Genomic DNA, 22,202 nt, shown 5'->3' on the forward strand with positions numbered 1-22,202 from the left:
GTCGCCCCCCAGTGATGCGTGAGGGGAGTGGGGAGCAATCTGGCTGCGAGGCCATGTGTGTTCCTGCAGAGCACTTATTGTGCTTATTTGTGGTGGCTTTCCCACCCCCAAGCCATCCTGGAGGCTGTCTAGTGTTGACGACTAAAACAACCTTCCCGACAAGCCATGGGCCCAGTGCCAAGGGCATTACTGTGTCCTCTCGGTGACTGAGGGACTCCAGCTCAGAGGGGCCAAGCCCCTGTCTGAAGTCACACAGCAGCAGCTGGCTGCCCTGACCTTCCTGCCTCCAGTGCCAGGGCTCACCTGCCCCCTGCTCTCCTGCTGCACTTCTCAGGCCTCCCTCGGGCTGCTGGATAAGAGTGAAGATTCCCAGGCCTCACCCCCTAGAGATTCTCCCTGGAGGGCTAAGTGGGAGCCCAGGAGGGTGCATTTCTGACTTCACCTCCCAGTGGCCCCACTTGGGGAATGCTGCCCTGTAAGCCTGCAGCAGGATCTCACCATTTGCCCATCAAGTGGATTCATACTGGTCTCGCCATGCAGGCCACGGTCCACAGTGTGGGCTTGGTCTGGACCTACACCGTGAGGTCTCAGGACGTGGTCTCCCTGAGGGGACTGGGGAAGGACTCACACGTAGTCTTGCTGTATGGCCCTGCAGTGTGGTCTGGTGCTGTGGTCTCATGGCAGCATCTCCTTGCTCGGCAGGTCTGCTGCGCCTCCTGTCCCTCATCTCTGTCCTGGTCGTCAGCTGGTTCTTTGTCCGCAGCTATATCAGCTCCAACATGATAAATGTCCGCCTGCCCCGCTGGATAGGTGAGTGGGGCTCCCTACTGGGGAAAGGCCTAAGGACCAGGGCTAGGGGCCAAGGATCTATCCCTTCCTCCTTCCCTGGGTGACCCAGGAGATGCCAACCATGGTGGGGTGGGGCCTGCCTTTGGGATCCCAGGGGAGAGAGGAAACCCTCAGGCTGTCGGGAAGGTGGGGAGCCCATGGGGAACAGAGAAGTGTTCCAAGGCCCTGGCCAGAACATGTGCCTGAATCCAGGGCCATTTTGGAAATGCGACCCAGAAGGAAGGACAGAGGGAAGAAGAAAAAAAGGAAGGAGGGAGGGAGAAAACTGCCTTAGTGCCTTCCACCTGCACTTGCTGTTCCCTTGGCTTGGAACCCTCTTCATGTCAACCTCTCTGTGGCCAGGTCCTTTTTCAGCCTTCAGGCCTCTGCTCAAATGTTACCTCCTCAGAGAGGCCTTCCCTGAGCACCCCAGCTATACCTGCACTTGCTCCTCCTACTACAGCCACTCTCACATCAGCCTGTTTCCTTCAGAGCATCATCGTCACCCATCATTATGTTGTCTATGTTTGTTTACTTGGTTGTTGCCTATCTCCACCCCCTAGAATGCAGGCTTCCTGAAGGCAAGAGATTTTTCTTGTGTGCATCCATCTCTCTAGCACCTCAGAGCAGATGTAACATTTGAAAAGTGAAAGAAAAATGGATGATGGGTAGATGGATAGATGGATGATGAATGAGTGGATGGATGGATAGATGATGGTTGGATGATGGATGGAAGGATAATGGATGGAAGATGGATGGAAGGATGATGGATAGAAGGATTATGGAAGGATAATGGATGGATGATGGATGAATGATGGATGGATAGATGATGGATTAAAGGATGATGGATGGATAGATGGATGAATGGATGGAAGAATGATGGAAGGATAATGGATGGATAGAAGGAAGGAAGGAAGGATGGATGGAAGGATGATGGATGGATGATGGATAGATGATGGATTAAAGGATGATGGATGGGAGGATGATGGATGGATGACTGATTAAAGGATGACAGATGGATGGTGGATGGAAGGATGATGAATAGATGGACGGATGGAAGTATGATGGATGGAAGAATGATGGCTGGGTGGATGGGTGATGGATGGCTGATGGATGCTAGTTGCTTTACATGCATAGTCCCATTTAATCTGCACAAATGCCCCATGGGGTGATTCATGGTATGTTTGTTGCTTGGACTCATGCATCACCTCATGTTGTGGTTTTCTGTGTGGTCTGAGTAAAAGAGAAGCTCAGGGAGATTAAGAAAGTTGCCCAATGTCCCTTTTAGATGTCAGAACATGAATGGGAACCCAGATCTCCCAGATCCAAATCCTTCCAGAGGAAGGAGAGAAAGGGAAGGAATTTATCCCTCTGGATTTGTCCTCCTTAAAGACAAAGAACCACCTCCACTGACATAGTCAAACATAATAATTTGTAGTGGCCCAGGGAAGCTCATGGCTTCACAGCAGTGAGAAGCCTGTCACCCTGCCTTTCATGCAAACTCCCCACAGTGGAATCTCAGAGAGCCCTTACTTCATCTGCTTCTTGTCAAGTATGGCCCACACCAAGATCAGGATGATTTATACGTGATGGCCACCATGTTCCTGGGCCCAGGGCCCTGCTTTTGTTGACTAGATGTGGACTTGGCTGTGCTGCTGGCCTTGAAGGAGACAGGTCCAGGTCAATGTAGGAGGCTTAGAGCAGGCGTAGAGCTCAAGGGCGTCCTCTAGAGGAGAGAGACCCAGCTTGGAGTGAGAGAGGGGAGTCTTTGAAGGAGGGTTGTTTCCCTCTCAGAACTCCACTACCTGGGGTTTGGCAAATCAACACCACCAACCAATGATCATCAAGAGATTCCTCTGTGTTATCTCCCAAAGACCCCAAAATAAGGAACATGTGGCCCCAGCTCATGGCCTGAGTTGGGGAGACAAACAGATTTAATTACAGAATATAGAAAAATGGAGGTGCATTAACATGATCCAGAGTCTTGCAAAATGCCTACAATGGCAGGAAATGCAACCAGTGGGAAAAGCAGCCATCAAAATCCACTACCGTCCAGGCACTGAAAGGGGTAGTCTCATTACTTCAGGGGCTCCTGACCTGGATGCATACCCCACCACCTGATTATTTAGTGCATTAATATAGAACCATATGTGTTACTATAACACAACATTGTTTAGTGTTTTTATTATTCTATTGATACACAGTTATTTTCCTTTTTAACCTATTTTATTTTATGCATTTAATAACTTGCTATCTGGCAGAATAGAAGTGCTGAGTGTCTCTGGAGAAGTGGGAATAAATTTATTCCAAGGGGAGTTCTTAGGCTTTTCCAAACCACTAAAGGGGTCCATGGCAAAGAAAGAGAGCCAATTAAAGAACTGATTTACCTGATAAACTGGGTGGGGTTCTTTCAATGGGAGTGACAAACCCAACGCTAAGTGGTTTAAACAAAATGGGATGTCTTTTGAGGCAGGTAATTAGAACATCCAAAGCATCAGACTTTAGATATGGATGGAGGGGCCCCCACAGCACCCCCAGAATCAGTCTTTGTCCCTGGACTCTGTTCATTGCTACTTAACCTCATTCTATTGGCAGCTTCTCTCCAAGGTAGACATGGTGGCTCCCAGCTCTCCAGATGCTTATCTTCCAGCATAGCTGAAAGACTCTTGCTTCTCCCCCAGGCACCACATGTCACCCCAGAGGAGGGCTCCGTCCCAAGAGGAATATAAGATTATGACTGGCCCAGCCTGGGTCATGTGCTACTGCTGGGGCCTTAGAGGCAGGGGTAGGGGTCAGCCTCCTAAGGGCCAAATGGAAGGTGTGTTGGTGTGGGTGTTTCCCCATCCCTGGGACCACCGGCATTTCCGTGTCCACTGGGGACCCTGCCCTCTAGGACGTAGTGCCAGGATGGCAGGAGGTCTGACGTAGAGCCACAGAAACAAGCAGCACACAGTGTAAATACCATATGAGGATGTACCTGAAGCCCAGTGCAGATAGTCGGTGCCACGGGAGTCAGGAAAGGGACGTTTGACTCAGCTGAACAGTGACAGCCACAGGCCTGCTCTTCCCTGAGGCCAGGCCAGGGCTCCAGGCGCCGGGCTAAGCCCTCAGGATCATATCCCTTGGATCTTCTTCACAGCCCGTGAAGGGGGTGGTGACAGCCTCTGCTGTGCAGTCTGGAGACAGAACCCCCGAGGAGAAAACTCACACAGTTACACATGGTCACACATGGTCAGGCTCAAAGTCCAGTGGGTCTCACAACAGAGGCCTGCTTCTTTTTAACCATGAGAGAGTCCTCTGTGTGTGTGTGTGTGTGCGTGTGCATGTGTACATGAGTGTGCACGTGAGTGTATGTGCATGCTTGTGTGTGTGCACGTGTATGTGTGCATGTGTGCACACGGGTGTGAGAGAGAAGATGCGGCAGTGGCTAGTGAGGGAGGACTCCCAGACTAGATGGCACTTCAGCTCCTTTCAGCACCTGCCGCAGGACGGGGACTCCGCTTGGCCAGGCCAACACCACTCTGAGTTCCCTTCTTCCCACTCCCCAGCCCCAGCCTCCAGCCTGCAGGGGGGCCCAAAGCACCTTCTCACTAACCACATTCTATCTTCTCTCCAACAGGTTCAGTCCACAAGGAGAACCGTGAGTGTCTACTCAGCCCCCTGTTTCCCTTAGACTGAGATGTCCCAGAGTCTGTGCTCTCGGTCTTGCGGGTTCCAGAAAACTTCCTTTTCCAGGGTCTGCCCGGCTTTCTCTTGCCATGGCCTGATGGTGCCTCCTGAAGCCCCCAAGCCTGTGGCCCTTCTCAGTCATTCAGACTTATATGGAGGGCTCAGCTGTCTCCCTTCCCCACTTTCCCACCCTGTAGTCTGGGCTGCTCCCTGCCCAGCCTCCCCTCTCTGACTCCCTCCCTGACGCAGCTGGGACCCCCAAGTGTGGGGGCTGCACTTATCGTCATCATTGCAGCGACCCCAGGGTAGGCTCGTGGCTCCTGCTCCAAAGTATCAGGGCCATGGCGGGCCCTACAGGGGCCCCCAGAGGCAAAGAGAAGGGGGTGCTGATTGTCTACTGGGGCAGAAGGGCCATATGTGCCAAGAGAGGTGGGACAAAGTGTTCTGGGCTTCAGGAGGGCCACCTTCTTCCAATGGAATGGGGTCAGGGAAGGTCTTAGGGAGGAGGTGGCTTTCTAGCTGTGTCTGTGGAGAAGGGACTGGCCTGTGCAGAGGCCTAGGGGCAGGAATGCTGGGGCTCCAGTGGAGACCTTGGCTGTAGAATCAGGGACGTGAGTGTGGGGAGTGGACAGAGCACTGGGAGGGCAGGAGTGCTGACTCATCTGAACAGGGCTTCAGCGATGACCTCAGCTCCGGAGGTGCAGCAGAGGTGGAAGGGAGGAACAGCTATGATGATGATAATAACAGTGATTGAGTGCCTATGTGACGGATGCTGTATTCAGAATTTTATAGGCATCTCACAATCCTCACACAACCCTGTGAAGGTCCTGTAAGTATCCCTACTTTATAGATGAGGATCTGGGCTCAGAGAGGTAAAAACTCTTGGCCAAGGCAATGCAGGTGTAAGTGGTGGGGTGGGAGTCAACCTCCCTGTCTATTCCAGAGCCCACCCTCTCAACACCTCCTTACAAAAGGCAACACTTCCAGGTACCCCCCCCACCCCAACGTGGTGGTGACTGAAGGGGGCTGCAGCTCCAGGAATGGTACTTTACCTGACTGAGAAGGGCATGGGAGTCCCCACACACTGCGGGATTGCAGACAGAGAAAAACAAAAGTACACATCAACACAAACCATTGATCCTATACCTACAACCTCATCTCACCGAAGCCTCCTGAGTCCCATCTGAAGTAGACACAGAGTGTCACAACAACATCTTGGTGCTGAACAAATACTCAGACATCACCTGCTCCGGGGATGGCTCATCCAAGCACACCTGCTGCCTCCTACCTTGCCCGCTCCCTCAGTAGACATCACCAATCAATCCCAGCACTCTTTCCCTCCAAGCCCACAGGTAGCCTCAAGCCTTTATCATTAAGCCTTTAATGGTAGATCCATGGACATTTAAGAGGAAACCTATTTGACAAATCTGATCTAAACCAACCCCCTCATTTTATAGTTGGCAAAGCTAGAGGGAGAGATTTCCAGCAAGTCACAAAGCAGATGACTGAAGTCCCAAGTCCCCTGACTGCACCCCACCTCCTGTGCTCAGCTCCAGGCTCTGAGCAACAGCACTGGGGTTCCCAGGGGGCTTGGACAGCTGAGGAAGCCTCTGAAGCCCAAACTCACAGCAAATTCCCTGCCTCCCAGTGACTGAGACCCCGGGCATCATCCCCTTCATCCAGTAGTTTGGCTGTGAAGGGTGGATGGTCAGAAAATCAATTCAGGAAAAGCCTGCTAAGCCAGCCTGTTGACATCAGGTTTATCAGATTCAGCTACAGTTGATCGGACTCTGAGCAAACTCTAGGCTGGTCCCTGAGGTCTGGAACAAGCCCTCTGGCACAGACGAGAACCTCTGGCCTCTCTGTGAGGGGGCAGGTGGACGGGGTGGTGCCCCAAGGCTCTCAGGAGAAGTGGACCCCTCCCAGCCTCACCCGCAACTAGCCCCTTTGCGGGGAGTCGGGTCCGCAGCTCCAGGCCTCTCCCCAGAGCCCTCAGGGGTGTCTCCGCCTGGCTTCACCCTGGGGATTCATGTCCTGGGTGGAGCTCTGGTTACACCCATCAGGCAGGTCTGCTGAAACTCGGGGGTGAGGGCTGAAAGCCTGGGATAGGCGTTCAGATCATCGGGACTGCCCCCTCCCCCAGGGATCCACAATCCAGCAGAGTGCCCGGGTGTGGGCCACAGCCACTCCTAGGAAGGCGCGCCTTCGCCTACTCAGAGGCGCCGCAGGCTCATCGGGCCTGGCGTGAGTGGGCTGTGGGCCCCAGAGGGGTGCTTCTTCCTGATTCACACGTAAGCTCCCTCTAGCCTGGCGAGAGCCCTGGAGACGCTAATCACCCTGACCACATCGTCCCTCCCAGCTCGGGCTCAGCCCCACCCAAACGCACTACGTGTCCATCCAATGAAGATTTATTGAGGGCCTACTATGTGCCAGGCACAGGAGTTATTGGGATGATTTAACAAGATAATAAAGTGCTTGCCACAGTGCCCAGCGCACAGCAAGCCCCTGGCGTGCGCCAGCTTCTATTAGGAAGCCTGTGGGTTTGCTCGCAGCACGCGCTGACACAGCTCCGCCAGACACCTGGCACGGGGACTGGAGGAGAGCGAGGCGGCCCCACCACCGCTCTCCCTTTGCAGATGAACGTTCTCTAATTCCCTGTTTACCCAGTCCTCCCTCATGGCACCTTCCTCACTGTCAGGTGGTGTTACAAAACACACATTAATACAAATTAGAACCTGCCAGCCTGAAAGCACAAGTGACATCTCAGTGGCTGTGCTTGGGGCCCATCTGCCTCTCCCGTGGTTCACAGGCTCCTGGGTTTGCCTGGGGAGGGCCACACGGAAAAGACACAGATCTTAACAGCAACCACAGTAATCAGAGGTGCCACATGTTGAGTGTTCAGTGGGTTCCAGGAACTGAGTGGGAGATTCCAGAACCGACTGCCTGGTTGAATCCCAGGGTCCAGCCTAGAGTAGATGCTCAGTAAATGAGTGATAAGAAGAATAGCTAGCATGTACTGAGCATTCACCTGCACTCATTTATCCCTCACGAGAACCCAGTGAGGGAGGCCCCATCGTTAGCCAATTTCGTGGATGAGGCAAACTGATGTGCAAGGAGGCTGAAGACTTGCCCAAGGGAACCCAGCCAATGAGAGCTGCTCCCGCCTGCCATGCTAGTCCCCCAGGAGCTTGTCAACAGGGGCTTCTGTGAGCTCAAAAGGCTGCCCTGTCCCAGGAGAAAGTTCTCAAGAGAATCCCTTAATCACAGCAACTGGTCATTCACCACCACTCCCTCTTCCGCACACGGTTACCCAGGGCCTGCATGGAGCCGGTGCCACGGCTGTGGTGGGAAACCTGAAAATGAATTCTGGGTGGGCAGACACACAGCGAGTGTTCCATGTCTTTGATGGGGTTGTTTGAGGCACTGCGGGAGCCCAGAAAGGAGTAAATCGGCAGACTAAGGTGGTCAGGGAAGGTGTCTCCAGGAGGAGGCCCCTGAGCTGGGCCCTGAGCCTGCCCCTGGCTCTGCCCCCTCCTCCTCCAGGGCCCCTTTCCAAGCTGCTTCCACCAAAGCTGTTTCATTCCCTCCACAGCGATCGTAGTGAAGACCAAGTGTGGACTCAGCAAATCCTGCTCAGCCAACTTCTTTGCATTTAAAATCAGCAGCGGGGCCGCCAACGTCGTGGGCCCCTCCATGTGCTTTGAAGGCCAAACGTAAGATTCCAGTCTTTTCTTTTCTTTCATTCATTCATTAGCAAGTTCGGGGCCATAGGGCAGACCCTGAGAACAGCCTACACCTTCCACAGGCTTCCTTTTACTCTGGGTGGGTGAGTCACAAAAAACAATAAGGCTAACACCTTGGGAGTCTGCCAGCACCTTGCTAGATACGTTACAGCCTCATCTCCCTCATGCCCCCAGCACTCCCAGAGGCTGAGCGATAATTTTCCCTTTTGTAAAGATGAGGATACTGAGGCACAGACAGCATTACCCAGAATTTGAACTCAGGTCTGTCTGACAGCCAAGCTGCTGGGCTTCCTATGAGGGGGGGTGCCTTTGGGGAGTGTTCGAGATCAAGATCCAGGCATCATAGCCGAGATGCAGCAGGTCCCAGGGCTTCTACCCAGGTACAGGCGAAAGACTGCATACCAGTCTTTCTGGGCAGTAAAGGCCCTGGAACAGCAAGTTCATCCTAAAAAAGAAGCCAAAGACAGGTGTTTTAATCCAGATTCTGAACCTAGCTCCAACCCACTTGGGCAATACAAGGAACTTATTGGTTCACATACCAAAAGGCCAGAGGCAGTGGGCTTCAGGAGTGGCTGAATCCAGGGGTTCAAAGCATATCATCAGGGCTCCCTCTCAGACCATCTTCAGCTCTGCTTTTCTCTGTCATTAGTTTTGGTTTTCTCTGCTAAAAATGGACTTCATGTGGTGACAGAGGGAGGCCACCAGCTCAGCTGACATGATCACCCAGTCTAGTACCCAATGGAAAGAGAGCTTTCCCATCTGAATTAACCCTGCAGAAATCCCGAGACAGGAGCTCATTGGCTGGCCTGGGTCACATGACCACACTGGCCCAATCTGTGACCAGGGGCACAGGATACTCTGACTATCCTGGCCTGAGAGAGAGAAGGACGGTTTTGCCAAGGACACCAGAGGACAGGGGTACAGATGCTGAGCAGCAGGAACACAGCTGGGCTCCACGTGGGGATCCCAGACACTGCCAGGGCAGCAACTTTCTGGACTCTGCCCTCCTCACATCCTGAGGAGGTGGGCTGGCCCCACCTCCAACACCTCAGAACCCTAGACAGGGACCCTCCCTCTTTCCTGAGCAGACTGTTCTGGTCCAAACCTGCCATGAGAGAATCCAGCCCAGCGCTCTCTCCCAGGAGAAAACAGATGGCCCAGATTATTCCGTATGTTTCCTGATGCTTCTGCATCACACCACGTGGGCCTTCTCGGAGTTCCAGCGTCTCAAACAGTATTCATTCCACACTCGGGACCAACTGTTGTATTTTGTTTTTCCTCTTCTGCTTCAGGATCATGAGTCCCGTGAAAAACAATGTGGGCAGAGGTCTGAACATTGCCCTGGTGAACGGTGAGTTCCTGACCCACCCCCAGCTGGTCCCCACCATGCTCTAAAGCCTGGCTGGCCTGTGGGGACAAAAGGTCTAAAAGACCCAGTCCTCCCCACAGCCTTGGCCAGTCACCTGCCTGTGCACCTATCCCAGGAATCACAGGCACCTTCTCCTACGAATCATGACCCCACCTGCAAGGCCATCCCAGCTTAAACCAACACACATGAAACCATAGGGGACAATGTGAGACTACAAGCTGAATGCACCCCTTCATGCATTCATTCAACAATACCGACGGCAGCTACTGTGGGTCAGGCCCTGTATGGGGCTCTGGGTGTCAGCTGTGAATTAGAAGGACAGATCCTGGCTCCACAACACCCATGCAGTTCACAAAGAATCACAGTGTGTGAGCATATGTGGAGGAGAAGGAAACAGCACTGGGAGCGGGACACAGAGCTGGGTCCTCGGGGAGGCTTCCAGGAGGTGATGGTCAGCTGAGGCCTAAAGGCTAGTAGAGGGTGACCAGGAGTGAAATGAGGGAGGCTCCTTCCAGGCAGGGGCAACACTGCTCAGGGAGGAGGGAGGAAAGGGGTTTGGGGTCCGCACAGGGTCTCTCTGGCTGCAGCAGGGAAGCAGGCAGTGGTGAGAGGTGAGGCTGGGAAGGCCAGCAGGGCCAGAGGAAGTGTGGACCTGAGGCAAAGAGGGGAATAGGGACCCTCAGAAAGGCTTTGAACAGGTCCTGAGGGCCCAGCCCTGCCTTCCAGAAACCTCCTTCCAGTTTGGAGTAGGGAGGCTGGAAGCAAGGACACCCTGGGGAGGCCCACAGTCTCACTGACCCTGCATCTCCAGCAGGTGATGAACAGGAAGCCAACTGCAGGCCAAGCCTGAAACAGACACGTTTCAGGAGGGGGTGGGTTACAGGGGCCGAGTAAGGACCAGTTGGTCTGGCCCCACCCAGCCAAGCCCCTCCTGTCTACCTTCTGCTCTTAGATGGGGAACAAGGGCCATTTCCCTGGATCCAGGAACCACTTCTTGGGACAAAGTTCAGGGCAGATGGGAAAAGGACACAGTGGTTGCTCAGGAGGGAAGAGGTCAAGCTTGTGCAGCGCAGGACCACGTGACCACACTTAGGCAGTGACAGGGCAGGATTAGAACCCTGACCTTTGCTCCTAGAGGAGCCCTTTACCCCTGTCAGGAAATCCTGCTGGGTCAGGGGAGAGGTCAAAGGCTGGAACAAAGGGGGAGCCTTGCCTGAAGGGGTCAGAGGGCAACCCTGGCTGACTTCCGGGGAGCCCAGGAAAGTTGTGGGCCAGGAAAGGCAGGAAGCTGAAGGGGGGCTGCTCCTCCTCCAAAGTCTTGAGAAGGAGAGGGAAGCCAGACTCAGTCCACTGACAGCCCCCTCCTGTATGGAAGGCATGCAGGCAGCACAGACAGTCTCCCGCACCCTCCGGGCATGGCAGACCCAGAAGACTTCAGCAGCCTCTACTTACATCGATTGTCCCACCCAGTGTCCACCCATCCCCACAGCCGGAAGGAGGGCAGGAAGGGGCTCCAGCCACAGCTGACCTGGCTGAAACCTGCTGGGCTTCCCTTCCCCAAAATGGGCCATCGCAGGAGAAAACCTCTGAATATTCTCTGATGAGACGGGCTCAGACAGGGGCCTCCTTCTCCATCCCTCATAAAGCCCAAAGGTAAAAAACAACCACTGATAACACTAAGAGCTCACATTTATGGAGCATTTACTGTGTGCGGTTTCACTGAGCCTCATCACGATGCTAGAGGGGAGCTATGCTCTGTGTCCTCGTTCTCCACGTAAGAAACGAAGGCTCGGAGAGGCTGAGCAACTTGCCCAGAATACATACCCAATAGAATCATCTAGATGTGAACCAGGATCTGGCCGACTCCAGGTCTTCATCACCCGGCAAGATGACCTCTCTAGACTAGAAGAGCCTCCAAGCATGTGTGCAGTGCCCCCTGCATGCCCACCATGGGAAGTCTAACAAGTCACTCTCAGGGCCTCCGAGCAGAGCAACCGAAAGACTGCTGAAGGTGGTGGTTCTCAACCTTTTAGATGGCACAGATTCCTTCGAGAAATGTTCAAACTACACCTCTCCTTAGTTACAGAAAAATCCACAAATGCACACAATCACGAAAGCAGTTTCACGCTCTTCTGCGAGCTCCAGGTGAAGTACCTGGAGGGTCTTGGACACTAGCAGCTCCAAATCAGAGAGGGAGAGGGGCTGCAGTGTGAGCCCACCTCTACCCAGCCAGAGGGCCAGAGAGCTGCCACTACCCAGGTGCCTGTCGCCACCCTCTTCAGAAATCCACGAACTTAATTGGGGGGAGGGAGGGAGTGACGGCGAAAATTGAGCTGTCATCCCCTCTGCAACACCCCCATCTAGTGGCCAAGAGTGAGAACTGCGACTTTCTTCCAGAACACCTCTCTCCAGGTAGGATTTGAACACTTCACAAAACCCACAAACGCAATCCAGATTACTGGACACAGGACACTGAATATACCTCAGCCCACTGCAGATCCTCTTGCCTTCAAGAGCTGAAGGACTCAAATTGCATATTTCCTACTTGGGTGAGAATAATGATGATTGTAGTTTTTTTAGTTACTATTTGGCAGCTAAAATTTATCTTGCATGCTTACCACTTTAAATACATCTCATTTAGTTCCCACAGCCCATTGTACAGATGCAGAAATTGAGGTCAAATGCTAAATCATGTGTTAGGAAGCAGGAAGGTCGAACACAAACCCAGACTGGTTGGATTCCATTTGACTCCAGTGACCCCCAACCATTACATATTTGTACCCCTCAGTTCAGCCCAGGGGTTATTGGTTAATTTAGTCCTGCCTGCTTTCTACAGGATCTACTTTTATTCCACTATTATTCTATTTTTAGACCTTAGACTAAAGAGTAGCCATTTTTTGCAAAATGACACATCACAGCAAATAATAGCTCTGCTTTCTTGTCCCTTATAGGAACCAAGGGAACAGTGCTGAGACACGGAAGTTTCGACATGTACTCTGGAGGTAGGCACCTTTGCTGGCACCGAAGTTGAGGCGGGGCTGAGCTCCTTCCTCTGGCAAGAGAGCTCCTGGCGTGATGGGGCTGGAGGGTCAGCCTGCGGCCTTTGCTGCTGTCAGTGGGCTCTCCCCCACGCAGATGCCGCAGATGCCGAGACAAGGATTAAAGTGTGATGTTTTATGTGGGAGGAGCTGATCTCAGAGAGTGTCAGTAGGGAGTCGGGGAGTGCGAGGGAAAGGAAGGCGGCCAGTGCAGAGCGTTATCAAGCCATTAAACACTGCGGGCAATTGGAACTTGAGAGCCAATGTCAAGCACAAGCCTCAGAGGCATCCCCAAGGGGCAAGGGAGCCGGGGTGATCCTACCCCTAATTCCTTGGCTCTTCCCATGCTCTGGCCTGCTCTAGGGTGCAAAGGAGCATCTGGAGGCCCAGAGCAGACCTTCGAGCAAAGAAATGCTGGTGCTGGCAGTCTAAGACCAGGCATGTGTGCACTGAAATGCTAAGGACAAGGGAATATGGCCCAGTTTGCTCTGCTAGGTAAAGGATATATTATTTTAAGGCCACAGTGTCCCTATCAGGCCCAAGGACAGAACAAGGTCTCCCAAGGCCCAGAAAGGACAACTCAGAGGCTCCAAGCTCTCTCCATGTTTCTGCAGTCGTCTTGTCTTCTATCTGCACAGACATGCTTTCTGAGTTTCTCTGTGCACATGGACACCCCTTAGGAAGTCACTGTCCTTGAGAGACATCTTCCCAAAATGTGAAGAGAGGCTGGGTTGCCAGCACACCCTCTGGCCCTGCAGACACTATCTGTGAGGTGGGACTCAGCTGGAAGATGAGGTGGTGGTGGAAGCTGGCAACCCAGCCTCCCTTGACACAGGAGCCTCAGCATGGAGTGAAAAAGCAGCAGGGCTGCCCTTTGCAGACAGCAGGGCTCTGGGCCCTGTAAGGACTGGCTTCCATCAGAAGAGATGAACTGAGCTCAGCCTGCTTCTCAGAGCACAGCTCGACTCAGTTTCCCTCCCATATCTCTGCAATCACAGGGCCAGCTCTGGGCTCGGGCATCAAGGGTCTCAAGCATAAGACCACTCACCCGGGAAGCTCCCCAGAGAGTGGAAGGACCCTGCTGCTGCCAATCGGCTGGCTTCTTCTGTCCTGAATCTCCCATCCTTGCCTCCATCTCCAAGGAAAATCTACCTTGCTGCACCCACCTGAACCTGTGAGCCCAAGAGGGGAGAAATCACCAGGCAACAGAAAGGAGGAAGCCCTCTTGGCTTTGCAAACAAAGGAGGGGGGCTGAAATGTGGGAAATGGGAATCTGCTGCCTGGAAGTCCCAGCTGGGGGGTGTTTGGAAGGTAATCTGTGGCAGCACCTTAGAGATAGGAGCTGGGATCCAGTCCTGGGCTCAGGGCTTCCCACGATGGTCATCTTCCTGCCGAGTCCCACCTCACAGACAGGGTCTGCAGGGCCAGAGGGTGTGCCAATCTGGAGCCTGCATCAGGGCCCACACAGACCTCTTCCAGGTGTGCCCCCCATGCTGCAGACACACCCATAAGACCAAGGGAAGGCCAGAGGGTGGCCGCAGCTGGAGGGGAGGGTGGGATGGACAGAGCTTGGACGGGAAAGCTGGGGTGTCCACGTGCAGGCAGGCACAGCCCCCAGCAGAAGGACAAAGCCGGGGACAGGTGAGAAGAGAGTGGAGCAGGCCATGGGTCATCATTTGTTCTCTGTCCAGGACCCTGCAGATGTCTGGTGTGGCCTGGGGCCAGGTTATGAAAAAGGTCCAGTCTCTGGAGTCAGAGACACCAGGCTGTGTGACCTGAGGCAGGTGACACCTTTTGAACCTCAGTTTCATCATCTATAAAATGGAGGTAACCATGTGTCCACTTGGTTAAGATGGACCTGAGAATTCAGTGATAACCTGCAGGAGTCGGGGGAGGAGCCCCGCCTGGCTGGCGAAGGAGCCCAGGGAAGCTCATTTAGTCTCCGACTACCTTCCCTTCCTTCCTCCCCTCACTCCATTCGTGTGATTCAGAAGCAAGGAGCTCATCATCCAAATGAAAAGGAAAAAAATTAAGAGATGAAACCAAGTTTTATAATACTTTATTATGAACTCGGACATAACCACAGCTGATAGGGAACCAGAAACAGAAGCATTTTGAGAATAAGTCGGCTCTTCCCATGGGAGACAAAAGAAAATGATGACTTTTTAAAGTGAGGTGATAATTAATGGAAGGCACCCTTCATTTTTCTCAACATCCAGTGTGCTTCCCAGACCAGAGCCAGATCTCAGAATCTGCTGACAGTTCAAACAAAGTAACGGTACTTTCCGAGCTCCCACTTTGTGTCTCAAGAGCTCAAGGGCCATTTCCCTAACAGCCGCCGTGGTCACTGGCTGGACCCCTACAGGCTGGCGGCTGGCTTTGCTTGGGGGACTGATTCTTCCCTTACGTGCAGGGGATCCCACAAAATAATAAGACCCAGGGCAGCTTCGTGGGCCTGCAGCCAGTGGGCAGGGTAGTCACAGAGGGCCACTTGCTTAGAAGAAACTGGTTGGATGCTCTGCCTTCGCCGTCTTGAAATTATTAATAGTTTCTTAACAAAAGGCATACATTTTCATTTTGCACTGGGCCCTGAAAATTATGTAGCCAGTCCTTCTAATAATTGTAATTCTACTATAATGCACTTACTGTAAGCCCAGAAGTCATCATTACGTTTGATCTTTACAAAAATGCTCTGAGCAGGGCTGTTAATCATCTTTGCTTGACAGATGTAGCCCCTACTTTGCCCACGAGGCCAGTCTGGCCCAGTACTTCCTCTGCCGTGCGAGAGCCCTCTGTACAAGTCACGGCCTACCCAGAGCACCATCTGCATTGTTAGTATGATCCTTTACGTGACTCACTCACTTCTTTTTAACCTAAATAAATTTATGTTAAGGAAAAATTTATCACTGCCCTAAGTCGAAAGCCATTGTCATTTTTTATGCAGGGAAGGTGACCATAAAAATAAGCACAATGGAAAAAAAAATCAGTGTCGTTGAAGCGAGCTGCGTGCTGTTGCCTCCTCAGGTGTAGCGGCCACACCTGCTCTCTGTTAAACGCAGAGATCTCGCGAGTGCAGGCAGGCATTAGAGATTCAAAGGATGCCTTGCTCCTTGCTGTAAGCTGGAGAGTTACAGGAGCCCAGTGTTCTCTCTCAGTGACCCGAGTTGGCCAGGGGTACACCCTCTAAAGTCAGCTCAGACGAGCTGGGTACATCTTAAGCAGAGTAGAAGCGGGCAGTGGGCACTGCGCAAAGAGCCCAGAGCTCCTGAGAGAGGATTGTGCTCGGTCCCCTGGAAGGGTATGCCCCCAGGGTCCTTAGACTGCACTTCAGAACTGCCTGGGGGAACTGCCAGATTCCAGAACCCACCCCACACTGGCTGAAGGAGGGTGCCCTCCCTCTGTGCAGACGGAGCACAGTGTCAGGTTGCCCAGGCGTTCCTGGGCCACTAGCGCAGCAGGAGAGGATGAGAACGACCAGCCGTTTTTCCCCTAAATGACCAGCCTCCCCATTTTTCCTTCCTCCCCCAGATCCTAACCTCCTGGTGAAATTCCTTAAAGAAATCCCAGATGGCACACTGGTGCTGGTGGCCTCCTACGACGACCCGGGGACCAAGTAAGTGGGAACCTCCGCCTGCCAGGCCATGGGGAGAAGCGAATCAAACACACTTCCTAACTGAGAGCCCTTTCCCTGCTGTCCCTGCCGGCTCCAGCTTCTGGCACCTTCTCCTGAGGAAATAACCAGACACGCGCACAGAGATGTTCTGAGGGGTTCATCACAGCCATGGTTACAACAGGGAGAAACTGGACACACTCTCCCTGTCCAATAATAGCCAACTAGTTGCAGAAATTATGACCTATGGCTCCCCTCTCTCCCCTCTCTCCCCTCTCTCCTCTACGACATAGCACGTATTACTACATACACATAAAAGAGGCTATGCGGCATCAAAATGATGACATAGAAAATATTTAAGGACAAGGAAGAATGTTCACCCTTTAGTTAAAAAAAAAAGCAAGTTATGAAAGAGACAGAATGATCCCACAGTGTACGTGGGACATGAAGGAAGTGACATGAAGGATGTATATTAAAATTTTACAATGATTAATCGGGGAGGGGGGTTGAGACCATAGGTAATTTTTAGTTACTTTGTGAAATTCCGTATTTTCCCAATGAACGTGTATTATATTTGTAAACAGAAGCAGAACGCTTGAACACCTCTCCAGCCCTCCGAGTGGCTTGGGAGAGGCGCCCTGGCCACTCTACCCTGTTCCTCCCGAGCTGGGTGAGGCTGCCGCACACACTGGAGGCTGGGGGTGTTGGTGTCGCGATACCATGTACACATACACACCGTATGCTGAGAGAGCTGATGGCTATTCTGAAGCTTTATTAAGTTGCACAGTCTTATGTAGCAAAGATGAATGACAAGGGAAGTGGTTAACAGGCAGCGTCTGGCTCAAGGTCAGAAGACCCTTTATGTTTTGATAAATCATGTTCGTGTTGGCACCAGCGAGCCTTACAGCTTATCAGGGCGGAATGTATGAGAAACGGCTGCTTTACAACATTCTTCCTGGACTCAGGCGGCTGTGCCTGTCTTGGGTTGCCCCGCTCTGGGGATCTTACCCATCCTCAGCTAACCAGCCTTCTCACCTCTGAGTCTGCAGCTTTTTATAACTTGTTTACCATTCTGGCCCAAGGCTCGTTCCTTTGTTCCCACAGTCGGGGGCCTACAGTGGGGAGGGGGCAAGTGCTGGAAACGCTCCCCCATCTGCCATCCTCACCAAGCCATCCTCTCTGGTCCCCTCCCTGCAGGATGAATGATGAAATCAGGAAGCTCCTCTCCAACTTGGGCAGTTCCTACGCAAAGCAACTGGGCTTCCGGGACAGCTGGGTCTTCTTAGGGGCCAAAGGCCTTAAGAGCAAAAGCCCCTTTGAGGAGGTGAGTTCCTGGCAGCCTCCCCATCCCAGGGAGGTGGGGGGTGGGGAATGCGGGGGAAATGATGCCAGGGATGGACAGACATGGACTGGGGTGGCTTGGAAGGACACATAGGGCAGTGTGGGGAGGGCCACTCAGCTGTCACCCACGCCAGAGGTCAGGGTGGCCCCACTGGCTGATTCCCCAAGCAGGAAACAGCCTTGACCATTGTGTAAGGAGGTGGGTCATATATAAATACACAGATACATGGACAAGTACCACAAAGGAGAAGGAAAAGCAGAAAAGAAGGATGAAAGGAAATTACAGCATGGAGGGGAGGGAAAGGAACGTAGGGGCGAAGCTCATGTGATGGGGGAGGGGAGTCCAGGGCAGGGAGTGGGGTGCCTGGCTTCTGGTCCCAGCTGCGAGCCCTCCTCCCCTGCATAAAGGGGCAGGTTTGGACCAGGGAGCCCCAGGTTCTCCTCTAAGCTCCCTGTGGAGAGGGTGAAGTTGCACCAAGATGAGGACACAGGAGAGCCCCCTTGAGTATGTGGAAGGAGTCAGGAGGGGTCCCTGATGTGGGGCTCCATGGTCCCCAGGGGTGGCCTGAGCAGAGGGCATCCGGGAGGCACCCGTAGGCGGGGCTGGAGGGGCGCCCACAGGAGGAAGCGGGAGTCAGTGGGGGGTTGGGGGACCCCCCCCCAGGAAATGCTACGCCTTCTCCTCCTGTGCAGAGCAGTCCCCACCTCTGCATCCCCAGCTCAGAGCAATTCCAAAACCCAGGAGAACTGGCCAGGCCTCCCCAGCATGAAGTGGGCCAGTCTCTGCTGGTTAGAATATTCAGCTCTGCCCAGATCCAAGACGAGGAGCTAAGGGTCAATGATTCTGACACATAGGACCACTTAGGAAAGTAGACTCTGTCCTGAAGGCAATGGAGAGCCATGGCCAGCTTAAGTGGGAGAGTGACAAGATCAGATTCATAACAAGAAAGACTAGTATTCAGCAAGTGCTTGCTGTGTGCAGGCACAGTGGGGAGAGTTATGTGCAGGGTCCTATTTAACACCCACAGTGAGTTGGTATGCTGATTATCCGGCCCAGCTCACAGACAAGGGCCCAGAGTCTTGGAGAAGCTGTAACCAGCTTACTCAGTGATATGATGCATTTCTCACCCAGGTCTGCAGCCTCCCCTAAGATCTCCTGTCATCCTACTTTAGAACAGAGTCCCTGGCTGTGCATGGAGAGCACTGGGAGGGCATGGGGCAGGAGGCAGGAGGCAGGGAGGAGGCCACTGCAATAATCAGACCAGAGACAGCGCAGCCTGGGCAGGAGGGGCTGTGGGAGACAGAGCGGGACAGCAGGAGGGAGCCTCGTGCAGAACTCCAGGGGCGGGGGCCACGGTGGGCTGCAAGGGTTATTGCCTTGTCTGGAAAATGTTGGCCTAGTTTGTAGGTGGGTGTTTCCAAGACAATGTCTTCAGGTAATTAGAAATTACTTTTAAAAAATAAGGACTAGTTTGCACTAGAGGAGGAAAGGAGAGGACCCTCTCTGGGTGGAAGACGGAGGCACAGGGCCAGGGGACAGCTTTCTCCAGGAAGAGGCCTGAGGCCGCACTGGCAGCGCAGGCACTGTTCTTCCTCAAAGTGCAGTTTCCAGACCCATGAACAGAGCCAAGATGGCAAAGAGGGAGCACGTGAGTAGAGGAAAGTCAGCACCACCTTCTACCTGATTCCTATGATCTGCTGGCTGCAACCCATCACCCGAAAATGACCCAAAGGCCACAACGTGATTAAAACCATCCTGTCTTTTGTTCCCACACGTGGGAAACTGGGTTTGAGAGAAGCAGCATCTAGAATTTATTTTTTCTGCCTAAGGGTTAGCCACAATTATTCCAGCAGCAGATTTTGCCACTTACATTCTTTCTTCCATAAACTAAGCCTGAGCATTTGAAACACAATCTTAACTGATTTTTATTCTCTTTATATGTTTATATAGTAATTAATATTACACAGGGGTTCTGCCACTAGCCAACTGGGTGGCCATAAACAGTTACTTTGGCCCTCGGTGCCTCAGTTTCCGCATCTGTAAGGTGGGATGATAATAGTATGCACTTCTTAGGACTCTTGTGAGGATTAAATACATAAGGCACTTGATGCCTGACATACAGCAAGCACTCATGAGTTGCTAGGATGCTTCTTTTTATGTTCGTCATTGTTATTGTTATGATTATCATTTGGGATGTCCTAGAGGGGCTGGTGGAGAATTTGGGAGAGAGGCTAAAGCTCCCTAAGCTCCCTACCCATGCTTGGTGCCCCCCCACCCCCGCCCAGCCAGGGCATAGCAGGCAGTGACTAGGTTCTGATCCCACCTCTGAAATGTTGGGTAAGTGGCAGGGCCCCTCAGCCTTAGTTTCCCCATCTGTGAAATGGGCTAGAAATAACCAACCCTCTCCTCCTCCTCCTCCACAATGCAAATGCAGATGTGAGTCCCAAACAGCCTCCCCCATTGTCAGTGTCTCTCTTCTCTCTCTAGTTCTTAAAGAACAGCCCAGACACGAACAAATATGATGGCTGGCCAGAGCTGCTGGAGCTGGAGGGCTGTGTGCCCCAGAAGGTATACTAGGGCAGCTGCGGCTCTTCCTGGGCCAGGGCCCAAGGATGCTCCTGCCTGACTTAGGAGTCAGAGCCCGGAGTCACTGCGAGCTGGACTGGCAGGAGCAAGGACAGTGGAGGAGAAGTGGGAGCAGCAATGTCAAAGGTGCCAACGGTCCTTGAACACTATGCGGGCTTCCTCCCTTGGAAACAAAACCCTCCCTGGGTGAAGAAATCACCCCTAGAGGTGGCCAGCCTCAGAGGGTCCTCCCGGAGCCGGCTGTCTGTGGAGAGAACAGGTGTGCTTTCCCTCAGGGACGGCTGGATTGCTCCCGAGGAAGGACAGGACAGAATTCCCCAACCTGAGCACAATTAAATGTTATTTTTGCTGATTTTGAACGATCTCTCCCACCCCTCGATGTGCAGTGTTTCCCCTGGATGGGAATGGTCTAGACTGGGTTTGCTCTGGCCGCGAGTTCCGACAGGATGGTGACAGCTTCAAGCACCTGGTTAGGCAGCAGGAAAGGAGGTCGACTTCATAGGGATTTCATTTAGGTGTGAAAAATCCATGGTTCCCAGCATGAGGTGTAAGACTCACAGAAACAGAGAGAGCCAGAGGACCAGACACAGAGAACACTGTCTTCACCTGCTGTTTGAAGGAGAGCTGGAGAAATTCCAGAGTTGGAGAAGGGAAGGAAGTGAGATCTGAGAAAGGCTAGAAGGAACAGCCAGACAGAAGGGCTTCGGGGAGAACATACTGGCTGTCTCCATGTGGGTTCTCCCTGGAGCAGCCCCCGAGATAAGGATTTGAATGCAGGTCATTTATTTGGGAGGTGATTCTAGAAAACACCCTTAGCGAGTGGGGAAGTGAGACATCCCAGTAAGTGGTGCGTTGTCACCTCAGCTACTGCTGTGGGTGAGTGGAACTTAATCCCAGGGAGAACCCCTAGGAATCAGTGTAGAACATGCCCCTCAGAGAGCTCTTAGAGGTGAGGGAGCTGGGGTACTTATACACCAACTCCCATTGTTGAGGGGCTGCTGGGGTTGGGACTGCTGTGAATTCCTAGGTGCTTTTCATCTGCCCTGCAGTGGGAAAGGGTCCTTAGCCAAGAGATGTCAGTACCAGCCACTGGAGGCCACTGAAGTGGTGTGGCCCAAGGGATGTGGTGGTAAGAAGCTGCCTAGACTCTCTGAGAAGGGCTGGGGCCAGGGAGCAGACCAAATCCTGGAAGGGGGCTTGGGAGCAGAAGGCACCAGTGCTGGGGCTTCTGCAGTTCTTGTGGAGAAGACTCCCGTGCTGCTGGTGCAGATGCCCTGAGCAGTGGAACAGCAGCAGCTGAAGTCCATTCCCAAGCCCTGGGGACAGGCAGGGCTTCCACTGGGCCAGGAGGACCTGGGGTAGAGAAGCGCAGAGAGTGGGAACCTTCAACAGGGCCCGGGGGGGGGGCTGCTGCAGGGGCTGCAGTTGCAGCGGGTCAAGATCAACACTGAAAGCCTGACAGGACAGACGACTTGAGCCATCTTGGCTGAGGAAAATGTCAAAAGGCTGAATCAGAGAATTGAGGAAGCGTCTCCTGGAGACGGGAAGGTTGCAAAGGCAGCGCAGTGAGACCGTTGGTGCCCCAGCCGCGTCCCCTCTCCCAGCTTGTGCTGAGACTGGTCAGTCTGCACGCTTCTCTGGAGAACTGCCCTTGGGCTACTCGAACCTTCTCTGTGTCCAGGTACAGAGAGGCCAGGAAGTGCCAGAGTTCACATCAGCCCAGGATGGTCCATAGATGATGGCTGCCTGGCTGGGACTGTGAAAAAGCCCAGCTGTCTGTCCTGGGGCAGGGCAGCCGTGAGAGGTGATTTACACTCCAGAGTTCCCTGTCCCTTTGAGACTTCACCTGAAAGCTTTCCTTTGCTTGGTTGCTCCCCATTCCCAGTCCTGCTCCCCGACTCCCTTACCTGTGTCACCCAGGGGCCAGTCCTTAATAAATCACCTACACAAGATCCTCGTCCCAAAGTCGGCTTCTGGAGGACCCATCCTAGGAGAGGCATTGGGCGTGGCCAGCTGG

The 22,202-nt window shown here is 53.2% G+C and overlaps 1 protein-coding gene across 2 annotated transcripts in view; it reads left to right on the forward strand.

Moving 5' to 3' along the window:
• FAM3D (FAM3 metabolism regulating signaling molecule D) overlaps positions 1-20,544 on the forward strand; it is a 29,300-nt gene extending 8,756 nt beyond the window's left edge. For both annotated transcript variants that reach the window (XM_045505353.2, XM_045505352.2), the window contains exons 3-10: positions 703-810; positions 4,448-4,468; positions 8,090-8,210; positions 9,533-9,591; positions 12,561-12,611; positions 16,176-16,260; positions 17,455-17,581; positions 20,087-20,544. In XM_045505353.2, the coding sequence (XP_045361309.2) occupies positions 703-810; positions 4,448-4,468; positions 8,090-8,210; positions 9,533-9,591; positions 12,561-12,611; positions 16,176-16,260; positions 17,455-17,581; positions 20,087-20,176 (662 nt within the window). In that variant the 3' untranslated portion in view covers positions 20,177-20,544. The remainder of the gene's footprint in view (positions 1-702; positions 811-4,447; positions 4,469-8,089; positions 8,211-9,532; positions 9,592-12,560; positions 12,612-16,175; positions 16,261-17,454; positions 17,582-20,086) is intronic.
• The last annotated feature ends 1,658 nt before the right edge of the window (positions 20,545-22,202 follow it).

The sequence above is a fragment of the Camelus bactrianus genome, chromosome 17 (genome assembly GCF_048773025.1).
Source record: "Camelus bactrianus isolate YW-2024 breed Bactrian camel chromosome 17, ASM4877302v1, whole genome shotgun sequence".
NCBI classification, from domain to species: domain Eukaryota; kingdom Metazoa; phylum Chordata; class Mammalia; order Artiodactyla; family Camelidae; genus Camelus; species Camelus bactrianus.